The sequence below is a fragment of the Syngnathus floridae genome, chromosome 1 (assembly GCF_059516105.1).
Source record: "Syngnathus floridae isolate MCC-2025c chromosome 1, RoL_Sflo_1.0, whole genome shotgun sequence".
Lineage (NCBI taxonomy): Eukaryota > Metazoa > Chordata > Actinopteri > Syngnathiformes > Syngnathidae > Syngnathus > Syngnathus floridae.
The window spans coordinates 12361929-12384693 of NC_142413.1; the positions used below are offsets into that span (position 1 = coordinate 12361929).

Below are 22765 nucleotides of genomic sequence, written 5' to 3' on the forward strand. Positions count from 1 at the left end.
CAATGATCCCACTTAACTGCTGAATAGACATTTCGGTCCTACACATGCACGCACGCACATAAAAACACACAAATCCTACCCAGCAACTTTTCTTTGTGAACCACATAAAATGTCAATAAACACTTTGCCTATCCAGGGCTGCGAAACAAACGGCTTCAGCCAGTTGCTGCTGCCAGCTGGCAACACACAAGCACAGAAGACGGTGTTCTTTACAAGGGAGGCAGGTTAGCAGGCTGATGTTCACTCGCTGAATGAGTGTCCTTTGAATTGGGGCATATAATGAACTTCCAGGGATTAGCCAGAGTCGAACTCTGGAGTTTACGCCGACTGTCCTCTTTGGTGGGCGCCGAGGACGTGGTGGGAATAAAATGGGTCAATCCACAGAGCAGTCAGAGGGGCTCTGAGCTATTGTTGAGATTGAAAACCCATCAGGATTGTTGAGAAAATATGTCAACAATTGCTGTTTACCCAGTGAAAGAGAGAAGGCGGAAACAAAGACAGATAAGAGAAGAATAAAAGGAGAGCTCGCTGCTCCTTAATTGCCGTGTTTATTCACCACATGTTTTGTCTTCTGTCAGCCTGCCTTTCTGGTAAAAACAACCTATTAGCGTACCTGCAGCTTGTACTTTAGTAAGTGGAATTCAAACGTATCAGTCTGCTATCTTTATTTTATCTGACCCATTTACTCTAAGCGTACGTTACTGTGCAGTGTCTCTGCTCCGTGGCGAATCTGGTACGTGTTCTCTCTTCGGCAGTTCTCTATAAGCGACGGATAAGAAATAGAAATGAGTTTTCGTTTGCTTTGTCACACATGCCTAATGTTATCTCAGCCCCATAGTTATAGATTAGGAGTCCATGAATTTCTTTGAAATAAATTCTCCTTTGTGTCGAGGTTAGTAAATAAACAAACAAACCTCAGATTGAAAGGCTGCTTATAAGAAGTTAATAAAGAAATCTGATAGACTTTGTTCTATTTTTTTTTTAATCTTTTCTCACGAGTGGTTTGTCAGACTTGACCGATTAATCGGTTCGCTGATTTAATGGGCTGGGTATTGAAAAAAAACTTTTAAATTGGCAAGCTAAATCAGCCAATTGTTGCTGTTTGTTGTTTTCTTTGGTTTGTTTTAGGTATTAACGCATTGCAACGTAACACAAGTATACTGATATTCAAACATCTTCTATAAAACTCATCATAAATCCACCCATTTTTGCATTTTTCTTTTTTTCTATAAAAATAAACCAATACTAAAAATGAAGTATCAGGAAAATTTACTCACTGTGAGATATATCTTCATTGTGAGCAAGGAAGAACCAAAAAAAAACAAAAAAACAATTATGTTATACATTATATGTTAAATTTATCAGACAATTAATACTCAATCTTATTTTTTCACCCAAATAAAGGAATCAGTATCAAGGCTATACTGTATTAAAAGAAAAAAATCCTCTGATAAATTTTGCCCCCTTCCTATTTTCACTTTAAAAACGCTTTGTGATTTTTATAAAGAATGTATAAGGGTATCTATTAAACTCTGATTTGGTACCAGATTTTCATTAAAGAAAGAAATGTAACAGGTTGTGTTATCAGTCTTAAAAGTAAGATTGCTCTCTGTTGTCTTAAAATCTCCATGTGCTATGAGTATTATTTAAACTTAGAACATTAACTGTAGCCCTGCCAAATATACACCCCTCCAGACTAGATTTGCCAACAATATTCATCCATCCATCTATTTTCCAGTCAATCGGAGGGAACATATAGACAAAAAAGCATTGACATCCATGGACAATTATTCTTCACTTAACCTACGAGGCATGTTTTGTGTAAAAGCTAGTGTACGTCGTGAAAAAGGTTGCAAGCAGGGGAAGAACATGCAAACTTCACAAAGAAATACGAGTTGAACGTGGAACCTCTCAACTATATAAAAAAAATGTTTACCGTTGTTCCGCTGTTCTGCTTCAATATTTATATAAATTTAGAATTTAGATTCCAAAAATATGCTCTTTATTGCAGGAAGTTTCCCTCGAATCCAACACATTTTTGCATGCATGCACGTTAAAATAAGTAAGCCAGTGTGTAAGCTAGCAAATGTATTACTCAGATTTTTGTATTGCAAGGATTTTTTGTCCATGCCTACACATCTTTTTTTGTTTTGTTTGAATAAGTGTAGGATGCAGGTGCTCCTATTTCCCATTTATAGAGCTGTTACAAAGAGGCAAAGTCACCAAATTTACGCATGAAAGGTTTTTCACAAACAAGCTTTCTCTCTGAGTGCTTTTAAAACTCAGTAAAGGACATCCTCAGCAACAAATGACAAGACAAAGTAGGACAAGCAGAAGACAAGAGACGTCTACCTACTTTACTATCAATTGGCACTCTCAGCATACATGATGCAAGAGTTAATCGCAAATTGTGCTCTGTTGTGTCTATGTTTGCAAAAGTCAATGTCTATAACTGCGGGTGCGTGCCTTTTCTCCCAAGAGCAACTCAGCATGTGCAAACAGATGTTTTATGTCTCAATTGTTAGGAATAGGTCAGACCTCCTCCATCTTCCTAGTGTCTCCTTCTCATCTTGTCTCCTTTCATGAGCATCTGTTCCTCAGCAGCACGTGGGTGGCACCTACATCCCAGTGGTGGTGGAAGCAGGTCACCTTCCAAGCATCTGGAATTACAAGAGAGCTCGCTGCCTTGAATCTAATCTAAATGCTCATCCAGCAAGAATTATGAATTGCAAATGTCAAAGGAGAGAAGCAGCCCATTTATATCTCCTCTTCTTTGGTCTTCTTTCCTCATCAAATTCCAGAGATGATCAATAAAGGGGGCCGATCGTATGTGTTACAAAAGCTTTCTTTGATGCCACTTCAAGGTGCATCTACTGTATGAACTTTATCTTGTCTTTTCATGTCTACCAGGAAGGTAACATGCAAACAGACTCTATAATGTGTTCTCCAATTAGTTGTGTTCAATCACGAAAATGAAACAACGTGTGTGGAAAGTTGAAAGTCAATTGATGCAATAATCTTGTCATGTCTGTACATCATAGATGAGTGAGTGTTTGCTGTGAAGTGAAGGAATTTCCCACTCTTGATATGATTTTGCTTATGCCTTATCTGTGAGCATCCGTGTGCATGCGTGTCTGTGTGTGTTCGTGTGCACAAATAAGAATGCAAATGCTGCAACTTTGTGGAGCTTACTCTCACTGTGGTTTATTGATTTCTATGCACAAATACACGTAAGCACAAGCTCTTGCTTATAATGCACACACAGAGCCTCAGACAGAAATGGGATGTGTGAATGGGTGTACTTGTCTAGGTCATCTGAGTTTGTTTTTCCAGCGCTCTCCCTCAACAGTCCATTAGCTCAGTGGTGGAAGGGCCAATATTAGATTCCAGCTGACATGTTTCGCCCAAGTCAAAGAACAAAGTTGGGGGGGGCATTCTTTGCTGAGTGGTATATATATATATATATATATATCCCCCCCACACACACAGACACGTTATCTCTGCTGTAAGGTTAAAGAGCTGCTAAAACACTGGACAAAATCTATAGAGATAAAAGTGCAACAATGATTAGATTCATGTCTGTGTTGCTAAAAATTCCATATAAATGAATTCTCACCATTTCAAATGTGAATCCTACTCTTTTTAACATGCCTTTTACCATTTCACTTGTCTTCTTCCAGGGGTGTCCAACCACCACACCCAATCAAAACTAAGGCCTCCGCTGCCCCCTCCACACAATCATCACACCTTGTCGCACCAGTCTGCAAACAGCCTAAACAGAAACACACTGCGAGGTGGCCGCAACCCCATTCATGCCCCAGCTCCAGGAACCGGGGATGGACCAACCACTCCTGAGTCTGTGCAGCTCCAAGACAGCTGGGTACTCAACAGCAATGTCCCACTAGAAACCAGGTCAGAGATTTTTGTCTCCACCTCAATTTTTACAGTCTGTGTTTACCTGATTCTCATTTCCAGAGTCACTAACAGTAAGTGAAGCCCTGTAGTCATGTAATAAGCGTAACAGAGACGTTTGTTTCTTTGTGGACCATTGTGCGATGGAAAGAGACCTTTCTCAGCCAATTCGTGCCATGCCATGCCGGAAACAAAAGAATCACCCTACTTGGAGAACTTACCTTCAGCTCTGACTTGGAAGCACAGCACACTAACCATTGAGCTAGAAGTCTGTTACGGCGCCCAGCTTCATTATCTTGTAACTGCAATCAAAGGGACAACTGAGGCTGGCATCATTTTCATATTCTGGCCCTTTCTTGCCCCCTCTAATCAAAGCAAGGTGCCCTTCAACATGCCCATTAATCTATTATTGATCAGCGGATTAATGTGCAACTAATAAACACGTTTAAGTCAACCTGGGGGAATGCAGGGGGGCTGGTTGTGAGCGCGGGAACCATGGACAGTACACAGTTTGAAGTACAACAATTTCCTTAAGTAAAGCGAAATGCATAAATGATTAATGAATAAAAAAAAAAAAAATACACAAAAATCTTTCAGCATTTTTTTAACAAAATAAACATTAAGAAAAACGTTTCTAAATTATTAAGTGTAAATATATTGCACTTGAAAGACAAATACAACTAAAGCTGCACAATTAACTGTACTGGATTTTAATTAGTTGAAGCCACTTTAACATGATACACAGTTTAACATTGAATTCAGAGATACTGTCATGTACCACGAGTGAGAGCTTCAGTTACTATGCTTTGAGGATAACTGTTTTAATTATTAACTACACCAATGCAAGGAAAACAAAATACACATTCATCCAGCAACAACTAAAATTAGTAGCTTGTCACACAGACATTTTTCAGAAGTAGACTTCTACTCCACTTTAAAAAAAAAAAATGTATCTAAATCCAGCCTCTTTGATTTCATGCAGCCCGGCACTTATCTTTTTCCAACCCCATCTCTGCACCCTGAAAAAAAAATTGTGTTTTGAATTTACTAAATTGTATTTGATCAAGTGGTTGCATAAATAAAATCATCATCACATTGTGAAAACTTGCACTATTTGGCTTCATCTGTCTTCCTATCGGTCAGGAGGCTGTACTATGATCTGGCACGTCTTTAAGGAGAAACATAATATTGCATGTTTTGATTTAATGAACTGCTTTGGTGCTCGGATAGTTGCAGTTGAGTGACCGAGCGGCTGCTGATGTACTGGTGGAGTAAAATTGTCTGAAAGCACAGCTCACAAAAAAATGCACCCATTCAAATGATCGAAATGAATTAGATTTTGAAATATTTGTTATTGTTTGACATATGTGGATCGTGAAATACAGCGTTGTTTTCAATGAGCACAGTTCTCTAATTGAGTTACTTTTATTTTATAGATTAAAAACAGAATGCAAATATACATGCTCCTACAAAGTAGCCCATTAGATGAGCCACACAGGACAATCAGTCTATAATTTGCGGAACCAGACGTTAAGTCAGACCATTCACGCAGTCCGCTTAATGTTCTCTTCTGTGCTCAAGACTCTTACTGCAGGGTGCTGCAGTTCATGAGTCATGTGATAAGAGTGATGCTGCATATATGCTCACTTGCATGTGCATGTTATTGAGCATTTCCCCCGTAAGCTGTAGTTGTGTTTCTCCTGCTGAGCACAGGGGCTTCCAGCACTGATGCTTTTGGATATGTTCCCCAGTGTGCCGGCCCTTTGCAAAATTAATGAGGCCTAGCTATGTTTAATTCAGCTTCACTGATCGCAGCTTTATGCTCAGTCTGTACTGATGCATGTGTACATGTGGAAGACCTGGGCAGCTGTGGCTTTCAGAAGGGAGCATTTGCAGTCCCATTAGTTATTTGCAGTCATTGTTGCCATCATAAATACAAAATAGTAATAAAACATCAGGTACATTCAAAAACTCGAATACAGTACGGGCTTATTTAAAATGCCTCTTTTTTGCACCTGGCTAGCTCAAAGTGCACTTTAACTGTGCGAATAGATGAAGTGTTCTTGTTTTTTGTATATTGCTAGACTTGTGCAGGTAGAAGAAGGTCGTTTGCGCCGTTGTGGAGGGAAACGCAACCAGTGGAAGCAGTATGATGCAGTGCACTTTGATCCGCCACCTACAACCAGAATGATAAACAAAAGGCAGAATTTTTTGACAGTCTTGGATTAGGTTTTAGAGTGGAGATTTACCCAATTGGGCCTTGCCAGAGTAGAGCCACAATATAAAATTACGAAAGCCATGGCAAAGCATTGTTGGAATTATGTTTTGATTCCTGTTTACATTGAGGTTGCTGATTTTTACATTGTGATAGAAGTATGCAGTGATGCAGTTGCACTGTTTTGTCAAAGTGTATGTTTGGGTAGGTTAGAACCTACAAAGGTAGGAAGCTTCCTGAGGAGTATAGTAGATACCTACACCTTGTATCAAAAACTCGAACCTCCTATCAGGGTACGGCAATGGCCAATCATGTAATTGGTAGAGGACCAAGCCAAAGTCCCACACACATATCTCTTTAAAAAGTGGTGCATATGTCATTAAAAAAGGAACTATAAGGTAATGTCTTTATGTGTTTATCTGCTTCCCTGAATGTAAACTTTCCTCCCTAGAATTGTATGTAAATCTTGGCATTTGTCATCCACTTGTTGTTGCAATTGTGCGCATGTGTGTGTCTTTTAGCTTGACCCTATAGTGTGACAGCATTGAGAGGATGAAGATTGATCACCTCAGAACACCCTAGAGTCTGGATGACTGGCAGTGGAAGAGAGATGAAAACACACTTGGGGGAGGTGATGTAGCATAGAAATATAACCTGGGAATATAAGAGGGAGATGGCTAAGAAAATGGGAAGGCGTAGTTTTCAGTCGAGGTGGGAGAAAGAAATAGGGAGACAAATAAAGAAACGTGGCGAGAGAAGGAGATTGTTTGGGGACTGTGAAGGAGGAGATAAAATAAGAAAGTGAGTCAATGCTCGAACATGGACTGGTGTGAAATAAGACTATAGAGTTTGTGTGACATTGTATGTTTGTGAGCAAGAATGCAAAAACATTTTGTAAGCAAGTGCACATTCAGATTTGTGCTGTGGTTTAATGATAAAACACCAGATTTTTGATTGGGAAACCAATATGGGTTTTCAGTCTTGAGCTATATTCTCAAGGCATACCGCTGCTCACTCCTCTATGGGCCCCACCTCCAGGAGAGAAACATGATCAATGTGATGGCCACAAGATCTCGTTTTATCTGGGAGGAAGAGCAGAGCTGCAAGATTACCATTTAATGCATTAAGGTGGGACATATTTGGAGATGCTACCTTCAGGAAGTACTGATATGAATAATTTAGTAAATGGGAATAGTTGTTCAAGATTTTAATAAAAGAGCCTGCAAAACCATTTATTCACTCATTCATTATGTGCATATGGAAGCAAAGCATCAGGTGCAACTTTACTTCTCAAACTGGAGGCCAGTTTAGCTAGTAATTGGAATTATTTGCTCAAAGCAACAACAACAAAAATAAGCTTTGGGCTGATATTGGGGTGGAGTCAGGTAGTGGTGTCTTTCAACATTCACACTTCCCTTTGAGTGAAATTGACACCCACACCTTTCCTGCTGTTATTTCTTCCCCAGGTTCCTTGAAACATGACCCTTACTTTCATTTTCATGACAATACAGTAAGTGGTATGCTACACCAACAATATCAGATTTCATCTTGTTACTATCTGAGTTGAAAATAAAACCATCACTTCCTCTTGATCATTATTATAGTGTACCACTTCCAATCAAGATATGCAGGTTACTGCAATGCCATATGAGGCAACTTTGATGCATTTGATCTTTAAAAAATAATCATGTCCACCTTCTGTGGAATGTGCATCAAATAAATGGCCATTGTTCTTCATCCATCTGTCCTTCAGCTTTGTACCAATTCCCAAATTGCGGTTGGAAACAATTCTCTGTGTGATATCCTTGAGCCCTTTGTTTAATGCTCATATCTGGCTTCATCTAGAGTTGACTTCCCATTAGTTGTCTTCTGATGCTGATCATTCCCATAGTACAGTACTATCCAGAGCAACCACATGTTTGAGAACTGAAGAAATGAAGATCCATGTGCATGTTTGTAAAAACGTCTCGGCTCAAGGGAAATGCTTGCTTTGACTTCCTGCTAATTACCGAGCACTCTCTCTGTTCCGTGGTTAATTGTCCAGGTCCTTTTTTCTCTCAGTGGGGTTGCAAAGGAGTGAAAATACATCATCCGTTCTTCTAATCATCAGCCCCCTGTCCATCCTCCAGTCTTTCTTTCTTTTTTTTCTCCATGCAAATGCAAATGAAGTGTTTTTGAGCACTTACAGGGCAGTCTGACAAAAGAAAACCCACATCACTTGTGATTGTTTGTGCGTGGGCAGGAGTCCCTGCGCGTAAATGTATGTCTGACAGTGTGTGAGTAACCGGCACGGTGTGCCTGCTCCTTGTGTGTGTGTGTGTGTGTGTGTGTGTGTGTGTGTGTGTGTGTATGTGTGTGTGTGTGTGTATGTGTGTGTGTGTGTGTGTGTGTGTGTGAGCGTTGCATGCGTTAGAGGACAGCGGGGTAGCAGTCATTACTTGGTGCTTCTAGCCATGCAGGAGAAAAAGGGTGTAGCTGAGGGGTCTTCTGTCAGAATTCTCTAATTATGTGTGACGTTTCCACGCTGGACCACCGAGGACAATTTCACAGTGCTCACACACATCCAAGCACACACGCATCCACATATAAATAACCAAGCTTAATGATACAGAGCTGTGATTGCCAGCTGCCTGCTATGATAGAAACCCTCCGTGGTCCTCTGCAACATAAATCAATGTCAATTACCTCCCCAGAGTGCATTAGACACGTTCCTTCCATAGTCGTAATTAGTATGGCTTGTGGACATATTTTCATCTCACACCAAGCGGCCCCTCTGCACGCTATACGTCTAAAAGAACAAAGGAAATGCATGCGGGTCATGTACGTACTGTGCATTGTCTCCATTGGAATGCAAAAAAATGTGCCTGTTGTAACGTTTAGTTTATAGTCACTGCCAGCAGTGTCACTGTTGGTGAAATTGAGTTCATCCAAAGGTGAACGTTGCTTGACCTTGAAACGCGTGTGCATGTACACATGTACACTTAGATTTGGGTTTGTGTAAGCTTACGCACGCATATTAATATTGATGGCTATGTCAACAAGAGGGGGTTATTTTTAGAGAATAACCACATGTTTCTTTGTGCGCGCCTTCTTTCAACTTCGATCTGTTGAGTTTTCTCTCCTCTGGTCTCCAGCCTGTTTTTCCTTGTTGTCACGAAACTCACTTGACAGGTAGAAAGGGGACCATGGAAGTGGAAAAAAAGAATCCAGCAGGATGCCAATCCACCAATCAGTGGCATGTGATGATGAGAGGGGGAGAGACAGTAGAGTCTGAATGAATAATTGATAGCGAGTGGAACGCTGTTCCCACACAATATCGTCATGCTCTGAGCACATCACCTGTTTTCACTGACTGTTGCGTAGACATGCTGTTACGAAACAGCGGTTCTCAAAGCCATCAAAAGGACGCAGGGGATCTCACGGTAGAGTGTAGCGAAGCATATTTTAAATAGCAGTCATCAAATTCAGTCAAAGTGGTGGATTACGACTCATCCTTCTTGCCTAGTCTGAATTAAATAGGTAAAGCCAAGCAGGGGAAAAAAGGAGCACTGACACATATTTTTGATACATACACAGCTAGCATTACAGACAGAAAGTAGATCGGGGAAACAAGTCCTTAAAAATACTTTGACATTATTAAAAATATGGTTCATAAAACAGATAAACAAATTCATAATTCGCAGCATACGCGGTATTGCTTTATACATAACAGACAAGCATAAGCAGAATCAAGGGGGCACTTAAGGGAGTTATAGCTTTTGCTGGAAAGCCAATAGCACCACCGACAATATGGATCGTCAGTGTCAGGCAGAATCCTTGGAGGCTAATGTAAAAAATGACAGCTTTTCAGGAAATTAAAAAACAAAACAAAAACATCTTCATTGAGTTTCTGCCACCCATAAATGGCATTGATTAATAAAAATAGTACAAACAGAGAGTCAACAGAGGGCATGCACTACAAAATTCACGGCCATGCCGAGCCCTCACCATGCCTTCTAATCCATCACAAAAGCAAAGGCTTGTCCTACGTCATCTTCACAAACTGATTATTGAAGGTATGAAGCCATGATCAATGAAAATTGCAAAACATAAAACAGTCAGTTGACTAACACCATGTATCAATCAAGCAGACAGAGCCTTACCTTCATGGTTCACAAGAAACCTTCTTCAGTGATCAATTTTAACAAAGCAAGATCATTTAAATGTATCTAACTTTAGTATTTGCACTTATTTTGTCAAAAAAGATTAGTAAAAGGAGATACTAATAAGATCCAGATGTTAAATATTAGTGACAGTTATGCCACACAGCTTCCGTAGAATGGAAACATGAAGTTTCCCGGTACTTGCATGCACCAGCAGTATTGATTTGTATAAAAATTAATTAAAAAAAGAATTTGACAATATTTGGACATGGGAAGTTTCCACCAGACAGCCACAATATGCTATAATTTGTATTCACTGAAAATGTTTTTTTTTACTTGCCTGGCTTCTGTGCAGGCAGCTTGGATTTAAAGTCCACTCCGTGAATGTGAGCGTGTGTTCTTCACTTTCACTATGTGTGTCGTGTAATTGACTGGAGACGGGTATAGTCTGCCTTTGTCTACAGTTCACTCGGATTGGCTGGCGCTCCCAGCCACCTTGAATAAGGTACACAGTACAGAAATTGTAATGACATAGAATATATTTTTTAAATTGCCTAAAACTTAATTTCATAATTAAAAAGATAAGAAGGAAGCCACATTTGGCAAGAATCATGAGTGTCATTTTATCATACATTTTTTTAATACGTTCTTGATTTTCACCCAGCATGTTTCTGTTTGAGCCAGGAAATGATAGCCTGTAGCAATGTGGATGACTAAGCAGAAGCGTTGGTTGCATCGAGCACCTTTTATTTTTGTAGGTTTAACGACAATAACTGGGAACTATGAGCACTGGGGTGACATCTGCTCTAAGGTCTCTAAGGTTGTGGGTTTGATCATCAACCCTGGTGACCATGTCGACGTGTCCTTGAGCAAGACACTGCACCCTAAGTTACTCCCAGTGGACTTGGCAGCACCTTGCATGTCAGCAGCCTCCCATTTGTGTGAACGTGAAGAATTGTTAAGTCTTTTAGGCAGCATACAATGTAGATAAAGCACTACGTAAGTACAGTCAGTTTAGCGTTTACCATTGTACTACTAGACAAGAAGTTTGAGCAGAATTATTGAATACATTTTAGTCAGTGTCAACTATAGTATAATATAATACTATATGATGGGATATAGTCCTTGGAAGGTTGTATAATTTCCATTGACGGCAATGCACAGTTCTCCTTCCACTGTACATTCAAGTCTCTCTTCTTTTGCTGCAAAGCCATTTTATATTGTAAAGAAACAACTAAGATGCGTGAACAAATTTCTTCTGTTACAATTAAGTCCATATGTAGTTCTATAGTTAAACTTTCCCTGCTTGTCATACTCGAACTGGCATCCTTATGTGGTATAAGACAGAGAAAAAAAAAAGAAAACATTGTTTAAACTTTAGAGATCAAAGATTTTTTTGTCAGTCACCAGATTTATGAGACAGAGCACAAACAGACAAATGAAATGAGTCTACAGATCAATTTCATTAGTGACACTATATACTCAATTCTGTCATTTTCCCAAATGCTTGTGTGACTGTGTACAACCATGAAAAGTCGAGAGTCGTTGCATAGCTATTGAATTTAGATCATAAGCAGTTTTATGTTATATGGAAATCACATGGATTGTTTCCTACCTACACAAGCTCACACACAAGCAATCCTGACTGAACATGTCTGTTTTCAGTCATCTTTGAGGCTGGATTGACTTCACCTCCTCTCATCAGTCACATCAGCTGAGTCCGTGGTACCGCCTCACCTCCCGTATGTGTGAATCCACATTGTAAAAAATGTCACAAAGGTGTAACTAAGTCCTTATCGGCCCTTTTGAAAAACTTTCTTCAAGTCCTGCTTCATTTTTTTTTTTTCACGTCTACAATGTCCCTTGTCAGTCACCGCAATGTACGTCTGAAAAAAGTTGGAAGAAAGGGATTTTATAGGAGAATGGAACGATGCATAATAAAAGATGCTCTATGCTTTCAGAAAAATAATAGCATGCGGAATGGGTAAAGAATAAAATGGAAAGTGGGAATGCAGAAGGGTCTGTACACTGTGTGAGCAGGTGCAGCAATAGCAGAGGATAATGGGTAATATGAGCAAAGCGATGACGGTTTAGATTCCTCTTTTATCCTCTCTCTGAGCCTTGACCCCACTGGGGCAATGAGAACAGGCGAGAGGAACAACAAAGATTCTCCACAGCCGTCATATGTGAAGGGCCAGCAATATACGTTGTGTGAACAGAAGCAAAGCAAAAGAATTTAGCAAAAATAAAAAAACATATGAAGGTGACCATGAAATGGAGCGAGCTGAACTGGAAACGTAATCAGTTCATTGTTCATACTCATATGGTGGGAAGAGTAGATTGGAGGGAGGAATTGAACCAAGGATTACACATATGTGACCCAAGTTCCAAAAATCTCATTAGTAGTTCGTAGTGTCCAGTCCATGCCTTTCCCACAAGGCTCAGACCACACCTAGCCTTTCCTTTCTTTTTTTTTTCGAATATGATAATGTGAAAATGTCTTCCGTTTCTGATCCTTGGACCACATGAAAAGGCATTTTCAAGATACCTTGTGCCATTTAGCGACAGCCACCACCTGGGCCATGCCTTCTTATGCTTGAGCGATGAGCTTTGAATGCACATAAATATGCTAAGAGGTCATTTTGTGTCTTGTTTTCTTGTCTCCAGGCACTTCTTATTCAAGACATCGTCAGGGACCACCCCGTTGTTCAGTAGCTCCTCTCCCGGCTATCCTCTCACTTCTGGAACAGTGTATTCACCACCTCCTCGTTTGCTACCCAGAAACACATTTTCCCGCTCGGCCTTCAAGCTAAAGAAGCCGTCCAAGTACTGCAGCTGGAAATGTGCAGCAGTGACGGCCATCGCTGCAGCCGCCCTGCTGGCCATCCTGTTGTCCTACTTTATCGGTAAGTCATATCAGCTGCCCATATCCCATAACCCCGAATCCCGAAATTCCTTTTTAAGCATACTTTAAACATAGAGACAAATAATGGACAGCAGTGGGCGTAGATTTTTTTTAAGTCAGCGGAAAACACATTGATATGTAATTTTCTAAAGAAATCCTCAAGTACTGAAAACCAAATGAAATGACAATGCTGTGAAACACTTTGTCATGGCATATTCCTCAGTCATGCAATTTTGTTGCATTCCCATTTTGGAAATGAAAGCCGAGCAACGTTGACAGCGAATTTACTTGCACATAAGCGGCTAACTTGATTCAGTTCTGTTCTCTGCTGTATTGGCAATAAACAGATAGCGCACATGGGAATCCTCAAATTCTACCATTCTGGGAACATGTGCTTTGTAAACCCCTTCACCACCAGCAGCTCTGTCAGTGCACGCTTAGACCAACCTGGTCTTCTCCTCGTCTGATAATCCACAATAGCATAGGGTTTACTATCGCCGATGTTCTATGTTGCACTTGCACAACCGTGCACCATACAATATTTGTTGATGTGATTCACCGGAGAGCAGGATAGAAGACAATCAGACAAAGCGATGCAGTCAGATGCTTTTGGGGGGCTTTGATTGGCCTTATTTTACACCCAGAGACAAAAATCAAGAGAAAGGAATGGTGACGCCGTTGCAAAAGTCACATCATCAGAACCGCACAATCCTGCCCCACCCTTCATCGTCTTCGCATAACTTATTTAGAATGTATTACATTATTGATATTCATGTTTGTATACATCACCATCCATCTATCCCAGGTCCCCAGCTACCATGCTTGGAGTTGTCCAGAATGTGACTGTGAACGGGTGCGCACGAAATGCACACGCCAAAAGAGTTTGAGTAGGTGTCTGTAGTTGAGCATGTGTGTGTGTGTCTCTGTGTGTGTGGTGGGGGTCACTTCACCTCTCTCCACAGAGTGCCCTTGAGAGTCCTCCTGAGCAGATCAAGGCCCCTCGCCCCTGGCATTAAGACAGATCCTTTCTCTCTTGGGCTTTCACGGTTACACTGCATTGGACAACCACATATGGAGCTATGCTGCTGGGGGAGGGAGGTCTGTCCTCCTCACATGCCTCCCCCAATATGCTTAAACACCACATACTGTAGATGCAGTTTATCACTTTGCCCACCTTTTTGTTGGATGCTTCCATTTAGATTCTTTATTGCGCAACATATGGGTTCAGATAACCTTAATAGGCTTCTGCTCATGTCTGAGGAGGAAAGTGCACTACTTTATAACAAATAAACATTCTTATTAACTAAATAGGCCAGCCATACATTAGCTGAGCACCAAATATCCTGTGTGCGCATGCGGGGGTGTGATTGATCATTGCCCCCTTCTCCTCATATTCCTCCTATAATCTAGCTATTTATCTAGCTATGATGACTGAGGTGCCCTCAAGCAAGACTCACACATGCTCTGTGTACTCCTGTGATTGCTGAAATGCAGGAATATATGTCATGCATTTGTATATGTTCCAATAAAAAGAGGCTACCCACTTGAGAGAACAAGAACACTAAATTCAAATTGAGCTTGCTCTATTTGAATGCATTGACTTGTGTAAATTGGAAAAATAAATGTATTCAGTTTTCAAGGATTGATACTATTATAAACATCAGCTTGTCAAGCTGGTTATAATTCAGTAACACACAATGACTTATTGTCATTCTTAATTTGGAAAACTCCAAGGCCGTTTTCAGCTGTTGTAAAGGGATGGTTTTGATGTTTTGTCTGAGCTAAACAGAATTCTAGTGAGCTGCCAAGCCTGAAACCCTTGTGTTTACCTAGCTTTTTGTTGCAGTAATCGTGCAGTGCGTTTCAGTCGAAAGAGCTCACTGCTCATAAGGGGATTTTCAACATCGTTTTTGCGCTGTGCATGTGTGTATCTAGAGCATGGTGCTTACAGGCAGAATTGAACACAGTGCCCCGAGCCATGCAGCGTGAAGAGGACCTCTCAGAGGCGCTCGCCCAGGAGCCCCCCTCATAAATTACACCGGGACACATGTGCCTGAACAGCATTTTTCTTCTTTGTTGGTGCACGAGTGTTTTTGTGTGAGCACATGCGACAGGATGGTCACGTGTTGTTCTCAGTTCTCATTATTGTGTGACCATTAGAGTATACTGGCCTTCAAGTATTCCTTCCTTCTCATTACACTGGTTAACAGCAAATTTTCATCTGAGATGCCTTCATGTGTCCCTTTTATTTATCTTTTTTTTTGCCTGGACTCGCTCCTATAGTCAATCGTGGCAACATCAGAGAACAATTTCCAAGTGGATGTGGGGGTTATTTATTTACCGGAAAAGAAATAAAATTGCCCTAGCAATTGCAGAATATTCATATAACAAGTTATCTACGGCATATGTTTCAAAACCTTTTAAAAAGCCACATATTCATTTGTTTGAGAAAATATCCCGGCAGACACATTACTGACGTTCTGTTCTGACTGCGGAATTGGAGGGGGGCAGTCAAGTTTTCCAAATGGATTACCTTAAGTACACATTGCATTGCGGCCAACGGTAGAATCTAGGTCGGTGATTGAACAAGTTGGTGTTGCAAAATAGTGATAAAAAGTCCTCAGGGTGGACGGGTTAGCTTGCATGCTTCTTCTTTTTTGCCACAAGATACCATAGATATACAACAGCTAGTGTTCGAATTTGGCTACATTCATTATAACGCTTAAGCAATTTTGATGCGGGTGAGTTGGTCGAGGGTTTGACAAAGAGACCATCATAGGACTCCCTCCTCAATTCCACAGTAAAGGCTATATGTATATGTATATCGGCAGCCAGCGGCGGCCTTCCTGAATTTTGTGTTTTAGTTTTAGTTTAAAATTACTTATTTTAATCTCTATGACCAGTGACCCTCATGATGATACCAAAGTGGTTTGGAAGACGAGTGAATGATCTCCATGATCCCTCATCATACATTGGCCAGCGGCAAATCCCCCAGTGGTCTTCTAACCATCAATCAATTTTCTGAACTAATTATTGTTTAGTCCCAATTTAAATCTATCCGCTCATGTCGTCCTATCTGCTAGTTAGCAGGAAACTAACCTGAGCATTGTGCACCCAACAAGTAATCAAATTCACGTTGATGGCTGTCGTAACTGCATAACAGGCAAGCAGTGAATTAAAGAAATAATGCATCGATCCACTGTCTAGCTGGCCTTTGTTGACTGCATAAAGTGATAGCCACAGCATCTGAAGCAATAACATTCAGCAAGAACGTAAACAGGCAACTGTACGTTGACACTAGCCACCTTTATGGCGACATTAGTTGGAACTAGGAAGCGGAATTTCTTAGTAGGAAGTAGGTGTTCGCCTCAACTGCCATTTCCTTCCAAAGTTAGTCTGTAACTGTCAGACGAAGAGCGCAAACAATTACCATGTAAACAAAATGGCATTTCCGATAATGTCACACCATCTCATCCGACTCAGTAAATTACCTCATACAGAGCTTCAGAACTTCTCAGACATTATTACATAAACAGACAGCCGTGCACTGCCTTAAAACAAAGGAGAATCTAAAGGAGAAAACAATTTGAGACTTTTGAAGTTCACGCGGGCATGCTTGCATTCGTTCGTGTGTGCTTCCCCATTACTGTCCTGTTTCTACCTGCCTCCTGTGAAGGCATGGCTGTAGTAAATGACACAATGAGGGAGCTTGTTCTTCATTTGCCCCTCGTCTGCTTTCCTTGTTCCATGCACCAGAGAAAGGTTGTTGCTAGGATACAGGTGAGTGGCTGGCATACAGAAGGAGATGCAGGTCCGTCATCATGCAGAACAAACTGACGACTTAGAGTGAGGTAAAAGGGCAAAAAAAATGAGGAATGGGTCTAATGGAGTTTGGAGCAGAGAGGGTATATGGGAAGGAGGGAGATGCGTCACTGTCACCATGTTGCCAAAACGTAAGCGGGAAAGGGAAGAAGGATTGATGACTGAAGACACAAGAAGAGTAAGACTGGGGCTGCTATGTCACTGTCTGCACCAAAAGAGGCGAGGGTAAAAGACTCAGAGGTGGGGGAAGGTGATTTACTCCAAAAGGGTTTGTTGCTTGCTTCCCAGACAAGAGCGTGAAGTAATGGAGGCTGGTTTTAGGAGTGACAAGAGAGCCAGGTGCAGAGGAGAAACTGAGGATAGATGAAAGGGAAAGCAGCCTCCTGAGGTTATGTCGCCTGGAATATCAGTGGGACTAATGTTTCTTAATTGATCACAGCAAACGCTGAACAGAGGGAGTGTGACAGAGTCAGAGAAAGGACAGAGCGACTGTGAAGGACTCCGGCAGGGCTACGATGACTAAAGAAGTGAGGAACGATGTGAAGACTGAAAATGAACAACGTGAAAAGAAAGAAGCCTGCTTGATCCACAGATGAAAGATGGAGGTCATGTCAAAATAAACGTACATGGTTACACACACACACACACGCGCACACACGCGCACAAAATATAGTCTCGGGTGAACTCTTGACTACAATGAATAAACTTTCTAGTGGGCATTCATGTAACTTTTCCAGGCATGCGTCACGTTTGTGTCTTTGATTGCCTAATATGTGGCACATACTCAAACTGAACATACACATTTATCTAGTGTATTTGCATATGTAGATACTGTATACATATATACATACATATTGTATATTCAACATATCTACATATAAAGATTCTGATTAATCGTTGCTACATCTATGTAGGCGTTGCATTGAGTTTAAATGCAAGATTATATTTATATAGGTGATGTGCGCGTGTGTGTGCACGTGTATGTGTGTGTGTGCGTGCGTGCGTGGATGTGTGCGTGCGTGTGTGTGTGTGTGTCCATACACATGCACACACACCACATAGTCATTTAGTCTGACTTTCATGCCCATAAGCCACTTTCAATCAATCATGCCTGTCACACGTTTCAGATCTGACCATAATTACTTCTCAGTCATCGTTCTTTTTTTGTGGTGTGACTGCAGCAGTATATAGTATGGTAAATATTTTTCATTTAAAAAAGACAATGATTTTGCCACAGCACACAAATGCAGTCGTCACAGGCTGATACATTTCAAATCACCATCACTAGATCATATTGATGATGGTCATTCAATTTCTTGAAGTCAGTTTAATAGGGACACAAAAGGACTGTTGAGACGGCAGTTGACTGCTGTAAGGGGAAGAGACTCAAAGTCACAATATACATACATTAAGGAATGGTTCAGTACTGCTTCACTGAAATCTGTGGTACGGCATCATATTCGGGTTCATACAAATCAAATATTCTGGCCATGAAAAATACTTTGAGATCAACAATATTTTTGGGGCGTTGGGTTCTGCTGTTTTCATAATGAGTACCAAGACCAAACAAAACCGAGTGGGTGTGAAATGTGTCACTGTGTCAAACCTCCATCTTTCCCAATGTGGCTCCTCACCAAACCATGCTCCTTGACCTCAATGTCCCCTCTCCATCTGCATGTGGCTTTCCTTCTGCTTATCCAAGGTAGAACAGCTAGAGGTCAGGATGTGTCGCTCATGCCAACACCGGTGAGTAAGTGTGTGTTCATTTGTGTGTGTGTGCATGCGTGCGTGCGTGTCATCCTCATCCATTTAGTGTGAGTTTGTGCAAAGGTGAAGGCACATTTAGGCATATGTTGATAAGCAGGAACCTGGGCACAAGGATCAGTCATGCCGCTTGTGTCCGTAGCAGCAGGGCCTGTCGTACTGAGAAAGGTTAGACACTTACCAGACTGTGCCAGTCCAGGAAAAAAGAGCAGGGCCAGGGCCATACACAAGGTGCTCCACCATCTGCACCTGAGGGATAAATGTTCATCTCCATTGTCCAATTTGCACAAGCAGACAGCTTGCACAAGTGTTTGTAACATCAGTGTTTACCCTCAAACTACCCAAATGCATTTAGGTTAGATAAGATCGTATGCTCTGATTAGTGCCTTTAACCCGTAACACGTTTGATTAGTGGGCTCACTGACGTCATGGCCGAGCAGCGTTCGTATTGCTTGCATTAGCGTGCAAGGGCTCGTTTGTTTCATTTATTTTCTCATTCATTTATTCATTAGTGTGAGTCTTATCGGAGCTCAATTGTCAGTCCAATTAGGTCCACGGTGCTTCACTAGTCCTGTGCTGGAAACAAGAGAGGGATGAGAGAATACCTTTTCCTCTTTTCTTTTGCTTTCTCCCATTTCATCTCTTGGCCCCCAAAACATGTTCTGCCATCCTTCGTCCTTGATTCCCCCTCACTCATTCTCTCTCCCTCTCTGATCTATGATAAGATAGCATAGTTCCTCATATCCTGTTTCTAATACAGATCGATGAGAGGGAGAAAGGCTGGCAGGATGGATGAGATGTGGCAGAATAGGTTGATTTGGAACAGAGAAAGTGGAGGATGGGCAGGGCGGTTGAGGAAGGGAAGGATAAGGTAGAGATATCCGAGAAGGAAATGAGGATTCAGAAAGGGGGACATTGCCCAGATCCACATCTCTTTTCATTTAGCCCATCGTGCACAGAACCACTCCTGAAAGAGTCTTGTGCATGCATAGCCATATTTGCATCGAGCCGTCTCAATAGCTTCTCAATATCTTAGTGCCAATAAGGAGCAACTTCTGCAGCATGATTGAGTGACTTATTGTTTCTAACGTGTCATGCAGGTGTAGTAGCTGCGATGAGTAACCTGTATGTGTTGCAGGCAATTTCACTTGGATTGCATCAGCTGGGTGAGAAGGTCCCGTCGGGGATGCTCTGTGTGCGGGTGGCTTTGTGTGTGTGTGCGTGTGCGTGCGTGTGCGTGCGTGTGTTGTGTTAATGACATCATTAAGCATGCATGTGTCATAAGAGTTAGAAAAATTATCTTTCTTGCCATATTTGTAGCCCAGACGTCATACAGCCTCTATCTGAGACAACCCATATCAAGAAGCAGGAAAACAGCAGGAAAAAGGAAATTTATTTAATGCATTACATTTTGTAAATATTCGAAATGGCCCGAAAATTGACAACCTGAAGCAGTGAAATCTCCACTTGTCACTGTTTGCAAAATAAGTACTGCAGCAAGAATAGGTTCAACTTCCACTATTTGCGGCCTTCCTCTGATTAGCAAAAATTTGCATATAGTTAATGCATTGGAGAAAAATGATTAAACACTTTAAACCGAAAAAATATTCAAAATAATGCTGATCACATTTACATTGTTTTTCCACACAAAAAACAAGGATAAATGGGGAAAAGAAAAAACACGTTTTTGCTGTGTCTTTGGCCATTGTCGTATTAATACTTGTTTGTCAATGCAGACTACATGTTCACCGACCACAACATATCTGCTTATGAGAAGCTAATAAACCTCCGTTTCGATTGGTTTAACAATATTTATTTTCTGACTGGTGCTGAGCTTTACTATATTTTCAATGGATTTTGAATATTTTAAAAAGTTAAGTTTAAAAAAGTCTGATGCCGCAGTGCAGCTACTACAGCCACCATAATACAACGTAATACAATTTTATTATTTATATAGCGCATTTCACAACAGCTGGAGCTGTAATAAAGCACTTTACATATGACAATGGGACAAACACAACCAATAATGACAATAATATCCTCTTAAATTAATACATCTCTCAAAGTGCCACTCAAAAATTCAGCATTAGTATTAGTGACGGATGGACGGTCTTAGCGATGGGCGCGTGTGGTAGTAAAGCAAGCAAAAGGCTTCCCTAAACTAATTAACAGGATAGAGGGCTGTTCTCAGCTACAATTACCAGCCTAATAGAGGTCAGAGTTGTTCATTTTGTGGCAAATTAAAAGAGTTAATATGCATTTATTGGGATGGCCATGAGAGATGGCAGAGAGAATTGAGCAGCCTTTGTGTGTACAAAGGAGGCAGGCATTCGCACACCCAGCCAGGCTTTTTGTTTATTTGCATTGCAACCGGTTGCTTGCATTCACATCGCGTGAACTGTAGGTTTTCACATTAATACTTTAAGCGTAAAGGTGAGATCTTAGACAGAGAATGTGAACATTGAGCCAGAACCTGTCCCAGGCATCCAATCAAATTGCTCCTGTATCATCCATAATGCACCAAGCCATTGGGGAATCTATTTTGTGCGGTGATGTATTAACCAGCTGTGAGGTCCTCCATTTATTCATGTCTTTGGCATTTCAGATGGGTGACAGCATCTCTCAGCATTGACACACAATTGCATATGTTTAGTTCTACTTTGGTTTGTTTAATAGGATAGCTGCATTTTGCATTAGTAATGATGATGGTATCTAACGTGACGGATTTTTATTTCAAGCATGCTTGAGAATAATTTTAAAAAAGGTGAAATAATAGACAAAGGGAAATGCTTGCAAAAGAAACACATAACAAATAATAGATGGCAATTGAAATTTACTTATTCCCGCCCTGTACTCGTAAATCTTTATGATTACCATCTCATGACTATAATTAATGCAATAATACACTGGACTTAAACATTATCAACCATCTTCATCTTCCAGAACATGAATTGCAAATAATAAGGTAACTGATATATGTATTCCTGACATACATACATACATACATACATACATAGATACATACATAGAAAGAGAGTTATGATGATGAGACATTTCCCAGCATCAGGGCATTCACCATAGATTTTTCCCAAAAGTCATTCTCCACTTTCTCTTCCACTCAGTGTTGTCCTATCTTGCAGAAATTATTTTACATCCTTTTACACAGGATGCATAAATACGGTATTAGCATTGTATTTCTGTCTGAACGTCTATGTTGTGAACCACTCTCTGTCTGACAATGAATCATGACCATTTTCTTCTCCAACCAGCCAATTAATATGGAGCCATTTGTCGCATAAACCGTTTTGCTTCTCCTTTTTCCTCTTTTTCTGCATGGCCCTCATTCATCTGCTCTTTTTCCCGCAACATCATCTCCAGTCTGTTTTCTTGCTCTTTTTCGTCCTCGGGGGATTTGCGCATTAATATTCTCTCAGTTCTTGCTGTCTTTCCATATTCTCTCTGTTCCTCCTCTCCTCACTGCAGTCGTTTGGAAAGCGTGACACGATTTCCTCCTTGAGCCTTTGACCATTGGCCTGCACCTCCTGCTATTCACCAGTCCTTCTCCTTCTTCTGTTGACGAGCCCTCACTCTTTCTTTTTCGTCACAATATCACGTGCGCTGCTGCTTCAGATGCTGTCTTTTGCAGATGATACCGGCAAGCACTTTGCCTCTCTGAATTATGCATTGAGATTACATAAAAACCACATGAAGCATCTGATCTATTTTTAATCCAACTCGTTTGCTTGTTAAACCTGCTTCTATGTGATCGCGTGCGTGCGTGCGTGCGTGCGTGCGTGCGTGCGTGCGTGCGTGCGTGCGTGCGTGCGTGCGTGCGTGCGTGCGTGCGTGCGTGTGTGTGTATCCGTGTATGCATGCACGCGTGTGAGAAGATTAACATGAGTAAAGGGAAGCTACAGATAAAAAAAAAGACCACAACCTAAATCAGACAATACTTCTCCTTGTCTCTGTCGCGTGAATTTAATTCAATTTAGTGTTCTTAGCATG

The 22765-nt window shown here is 41.0% G+C and overlaps 1 protein-coding gene across 9 annotated transcripts in view; it reads left to right on the forward strand.

Moving 5' to 3' along the window:
- Positions 1-22765, forward strand: part of LOC148404124 (teneurin-2-like) — a 193875-nt gene that overhangs the window by 134776 nt on the left and 36334 nt on the right. For all 9 annotated transcript variants that reach the window (XM_088369969.1, XM_088369975.1, XM_088370019.1 and 6 more), the window contains 2 exons: positions 3681-3912; positions 12937-13175. In XM_088369969.1, coding sequence (XP_088226095.1) covers positions 3681-3912; positions 12937-13175 — 471 coding nt within the window. The remainder of the gene's footprint in view (positions 1-3680; positions 3913-12936; positions 13176-22765) is intronic.